Genomic DNA, 6,000 nt, shown 5'->3' with positions numbered 1-6,000 from the left:
GTGTTGGAACCATTGGACCATTTTTGTCTAATCTTCATTTCAACATTGTGCAACCAACATCCAACTGTGCATCTGTTTAACAAAATAAGGTGAAATACTTTAAGAAAACACCCACAAAGGCTGTAAGATCAATCAGAGAGGAAACAAAAGTAATACTCAACTTTTATCAATCCATGGAGCAATGATAAAACTGACCACACCAATAACTCCTGTGAGAGCAACTACTGAACATCTCTTAACTATTTAAAAGAGTTGAAAGTTAGTCCCTCTAAAGTATCTCAAGGGGAATAAATAACAAACAAGATAAGAGATGAAATTCCCACATTAAAACAACAACAATAAACACATGTAGTTAATGTTCTTTCAGTTTGTTTTCATTTAGCTGCTCATTCAACATGAAGATGCTTTATTAGTGTGTTGGTAAAATCTTCAAATGATTTTAGATGAAATGTAACCAAAAACAAAAACAAAAACAACCCCTCCCCCTGCACAACACATTCTCTAATTTTGACCATGCTATTTGACACTTAAGTGTTCCTCAAAATTCTTCCACTAGAATAACTGTTATTGAGTGGCCACTCATTTGCATGAATCTAAAAATCTTGCAGTAGGGGATGAAAAGTGATTATAAATATTTTAATGGGCTCATGCTCATCTTCAAAAGATATGCAATCTGGAGTAATAGATTCAGAGATTTATAGCTCTAAACTTTGCAACACTTAGATATCACATTTTGTAACTATCTATCCAGTGTATATACCAAAAATCTGAATTAAGGCTTTTATTGGTATGTGGTCGAGTGTTATGTGCAATGCTGGATTTCCACAAAGCATTTCCAGCTTCCATTGTTACCCAACTTGTAAACCAGAAGATGTGCTGCTGGAGGTGGGGAGGAGTTCCAACTAGTAATGCTTCACCAACTGGAAATTTTATTTGTAAACAGGTTCTGAAGTAAGAGTTGGCAGTGAAACAACTGAGGTGCTGCCTCAGATCATGCAGAGGGAAAAAGGGATTTATACTTGCAGATAGGAATGGACTTAAAAAAAAAAAAGTCAATAGCTGGCCTTCAGTTTAAGATTTCAAGATCTAAAAGCTTGAAAGTTTAAAGCTACACCCAAGTCAATGGTTCTCATACTTTAGCTTACAAAAGTCATAGACAGGAAACGTGTGAAATGCAGATACCTGGGCCTTATCCAGTGATTCTATTGCTGGTAATGAAAGTGATCCAAGAATCTTGCTTTTGAGAAACATTACTCACAGCAAATAGCAGCACATAATCCTTGAATAAAAGGCCAAGATGCTTAAGAAATAACACTAGCGAGGAAGTTACCTATCGCCAACCCATCAGGAGATATCATAAAAATATGAGGATCAAATGTATTCCCAGATACACTGCTTTTCTTTTTTTTCAACTGAAAGTTAGTAATAATATTTAATAATGATTGTACCAAATCTGAGATAAAAGGAAAAGCACAAGGGATCTCAGGGCTAAAAGAAACAGAATTCCCTAGGAAGTCCATGTTGCATAGAAATCAAATTTCTGCCTCAATGTTTTACAGTTGCAAAAGAGTCTTGTTCATTCTTTGTATAGTCTGTGTACTTTAAGTATGTTATCTAATTGTTCTAGTCAATGTTTAGGAAAGAACTTCAAAGAGAAAAGTAAATCTACATATTCTCTCATGTCTCCTAGATACCAACGTGTTCTGGTTTACAGTGATACACGACAAAGTCATTTGTTTTCTTGGATGCTGAAGACAAACATCTTTATTAAAGATACTACCAAAAATTTTGGCAAACATTTCAAAACAGATTTGTAAACATAATGCTTCCCTTTTCAACTGGCAGCACTTTGAAAAGACAATACAATAAGACAACACAACTTGAATCAACATTAGTTCAAAATCCTTATATTTTTGACCACATAACTTATGTTCCCACATGATAAAACAAGTGATAGTTTAAATCAACGTTAACAGATAAACTCCATGAAATGAAAGTTTGTGCTGTTTGATGAATCACAGTATGTTATGGTTAAATATAGCCGCTCTTTTTTTATATTCCTGGCATCCAGGATGAAAAAATCTTTAAATATACATCTCATGTAGGTAATAGCTTCTTTGCATATCTCTCTTCAAAAAATACTTTATAGCAGTATATAAATAGTTTACCTACACATTTAATTTTATAATTTTGCCCCAAAACTATAGATCTGTTTAATTTTTATAACATATCAATTTTTGCCCAACATTAATAAAGCTGACAAACTGTTGAAATGGAAATGCTTTTGTCTTCCACAATAGAAGTAGCAATTTGACAGGAAAAAACAAAAACAAAAAACAAACCCTACAGTAACACTCGTCAGTTGTTTAACCTGAGCGTTTGGCCTACTGAGAGTAGCAGCTTTTTTCCTTCATGCACGCTCACATCCACATCACCTCTGCACACATACAGGTTGGGCACATGCTTCCAGACGCTGGTAGGCCACAGTATGCTTCCCATTGCTCTAATCACTGGGAAGCAGTGTAGCTAATGATTAACCACACTAGGTACACAACTAACAAACACCTTAAGGCAACCATTGTAATGGGGGGTTAACTTGCAGGGCGGATTTAATATTTCAGATCAAGTTAGCCTGTATACCTGTGTATAAAATTATACACAAAAACATACTCATACAACTTTATTTTTAACCCTCCAAAACAATGTTTTAATTTTTTTGTATTTTGTGCAAATTTCTAAATATTCTACCATTTAAGGCAAAGAGTTCGCATTAAGAAAGGTCAGAAAATAGGCTTATGTTTATCCAAAAGCATTTCACCTTGCACATTACTGTTGTTTTGTTTTTTAAACACACACAACTTTTAAGTGTGGATATTGGAGCCCCAATATCTACAAAAAATAATTTCTAATGACAAACACAAGTTTTCAAGGAAAAAAACTGATTTGAAGTATAGACACTGGATCCCCAAAATCTAAAAAATTATTTCTATTAACAAACACAAGTCTTGAAAGGAGGGAAAAAGGACCAGAAAAAGCAGCTTTAAAATGCAGGGAAGCAAAGTAAAATGGGGAAAAAAAGTAACTCAAGTTTACTAATACTGAAACTTTCAACAGGCAAAGTTTCATCTTTTTAGAATCTAGAGCAACTCATTTGGAATTTTAAATAAATAAGCTTAAGTTTATTCACATCTTCTGGTCCAAGCAGAGTTCTAGTGCCATGACTCTGCTTGCTGTTGGTCAAATTCACCTATTAGTCTTTTGATGTGAGCCAGCTTGTTATGAAGATACTCGCATCTGTATTTTTCTTCATGATAATTGGGACTAGACTGCAGGTGGGGAAAAAAGACAGTGAGGAATTAGGTTGCAAAATTTATAACATTTCTCAACCACAAGTCAACAAACCAACAGTGATGATACCTACCTGCTTGATCTTCTGATATTCTTGTAAGACTTCTTCATGAACATTCTACAAAATTAAAAATCAGAATTAGAAAAGAGGAATTTTTTTTTTTTGGCAACAAATAGCTAATATGTATTCAGGGAGGATGTAGGAAATAGCAATGAAAGAATATAACTTGGTACATCTTTATGGACAGCAGTTTGGCAACAGCTATCAAAACAGTCAATGAAAACTGACTCAGCAATTCTACTTATACTACAGATTTATTTGTCCCCGAGTAAAATGATGCATATGCAAGGTTGTTCACTGCAGTACTGTCTGTAAAGCAAAAGAAGGCAAACAATATCAAAATGTTCATCAATCAATACAAAAGATAATAAGAGGACACTAGAACATATGGAAATACTCTATGTAGTGATACAAAAATATTTTTAGATAAATTATATTGGTTAGTGCAAAATAATATGGACAATTTGAATGCATTTACTTAAAAGGAGAAACAGAATGACTAATATATTCTAAGAATTTCATTGTTTTTAAGACTTGAATTTCTTTTCATTTTAATGAAACCAGGATAAACAATAATGTATCATGCTCTAAATTACTTGGACATAATAAAATAATGCAACCTATAACTGAAGAAATCATAGATTCAATTAAATATATTAGATATGCAAATTTACTTGGGTATATACATACATATATGCATTTCATACACACACATATAATACACACTTCTGAAAGAATATACTGGAAGCCATTAGTGGTGACATCCACTGGGGCAGGGAGAAGATCAGGTAGCTGGGCAAAAATAGCTAGCTAGTCCTCATGTACCAGATATCAGACTTGGATCTGAGCAGTTGACAAGTGCTTACTTACATTTAGTACTCACAACAACCCTATCCTTATTCCATTTTGTGGATAGGGATTTGAGTCAAAGAGGCATTAAGTAACCTGCCCAAGGTCACACAAGTATCAAACGCAGAGCTAACGACTAAGCAGTACTTGGAATTACATTTTAGTTTAAGTAAAATAATGTACATTGGAAAATAACTATATAGGGAAAAAATAAACCTCAAACTTATTATATCACTAACGTCTCCTACCCACAAACACTGATTCCTCTCCCAAAGTCTTATTGATGAGGTTCCTCTTACCAGCTTATTGAAGAGATTAATGTCCACTATTATAAGACATAAGCAATCTCTAGAACACAAATGCTCTTGGGCTCTTTTGCCTGTTGTGGGGAAACAATCATTTTCTCACACAGGTTGCAGTCAGAATAGTGGCAATGGGCTGGGAGAGAGGCACCATATCCTCTATGGCTGTAAGTGGGAAAAGGTGATCTGGCTTACGCAAGGATGGAAGTATTAATTTCTATCAATGTTTTTGCTAAGAATTAAAAAAAAATCAGGAGACAGGTCAGGAGTCTACTTCTTTTTGTTAGCTATAGTTATATTACCATGTAAGGTAGCAAAGCAAAAACATACTAATATTGGTTAACAAGCATCAGGCTCTGGAATGATTGGAAATAGCACACTTGTCTTCATTTAAACCCCAATCTCTGTAGTTTTCACCTCCTTTATATTCTGTGTTTGTATAGTACCTAATTTATGTCAGACTGGGGTTTTTATTTTGTTGACTGATTGTGGCACTGGGATTGAACTCAGGGGTGCTTTACAACTCAGCTACTCCCCAGTCCTTTTCTTTCTGAGACAGGGTCCACTAAGTAGCCCAGGCTGGCTTGAATTTATAATCCTCTTGCCTCAGGTTCCTGCATCACTGAGATTACAGGTATGTACCACCATGCTTGGCTCAGACTAGGTTTTTAAAAAATAATAATTAAAAAATTTATTTGAAATAGCATAGTTTTGGAGCAAAGCACCAAATTGAGTGGACAGTGTAATCAAATATTGAAATGTATCCCAAGATCATTTTTCCCCTACTTAGTTGTATTTGGTTTGTTTTTAAGAAGTACACTATATATTATATTGTAGTGGCACAAAGATTTTCTGCTGTGTTTATTTGATTTCAGAAGTGCTTAAAATATTTAGTTTTCTAAAGCAGCAGATGCTGGTCAGTAAGAGGACTTGTTCTAAAGGTCAGTGGGATGGCTGGGGTTGGGTACAGTAGGAAAAGAAAGGAGTAAAATGTAAAAGTCTGTCCATCTAGGAACAAATCCATTTACCTGGTACTCTTTTGAGCCTGGAGAAAGGCGTTTCCGTTGCGCATCCAGTTTGATAAATCTTCTAGCTACCGTCTCCATCCTGGCGTGCAAAGCCCTGTACTCATCATACTCAGCATTGAAGTCATCCTTGTAATTCTGGCGTTGCTCATAGGAGACAATAGCAATGTATTTTCTAATGAGAAGAGAAGAAAAATGTAAATGGAGAGTAGCTATAGAACCAATATGACTACACAAGTCTGAGGTTTTTTAAAAAAATTGTATGTATGTTTTAGTTGTAGATGGACACAATATCTTTAATCAATTAATTAATTAATTAATTTAACATGGTGCTGAGGATAGAATCCAGTGCCTCATGCATGCGAGGCAAGTGCTGTACCACTGAGCTACAACCCCAACCCCTCAAGTCTGAGAT

The 6,000-nt window shown here is 34.8% G+C and overlaps 1 protein-coding gene across 1 annotated transcript in view; it reads right to left on the bottom strand.

Annotated features, from left to right (window-relative positions):
• Positions 1-1,732: 1,732 nt before the first annotated feature.
• Positions 1,733-6,000, bottom strand: part of Ell2 (elongation factor for RNA polymerase II 2) — a 73,019-nt gene continuing 68,751 nt past the window's right edge. Inside the window, exons 10-12 of the mRNA XM_027927744.2 lie at positions 5,589-5,760; positions 3,422-3,466; positions 1,733-3,326 (exon numbers count right to left, since the gene is read on the bottom strand). Of these exons, the coding sequence (XP_027783545.2) occupies positions 3,210-3,326; positions 3,422-3,466; positions 5,589-5,760 (334 nt within the window). The 3' untranslated portion in view covers positions 1,733-3,209. The remainder of the gene's footprint in view (positions 3,327-3,421; positions 3,467-5,588; positions 5,761-6,000) is intronic.

Source organism: Marmota flaviventris, chromosome 5, assembly GCF_047511675.1.
Source record: "Marmota flaviventris isolate mMarFla1 chromosome 5, mMarFla1.hap1, whole genome shotgun sequence".
In the NCBI taxonomy this organism is placed as follows: Eukaryota; Metazoa; Chordata; class Mammalia; order Rodentia; family Sciuridae; genus Marmota; species Marmota flaviventris.
The sequence above is the reverse complement of the archived record's forward strand: the minus strand, read 5'-3'. Positions and strand labels throughout refer to the sequence as shown.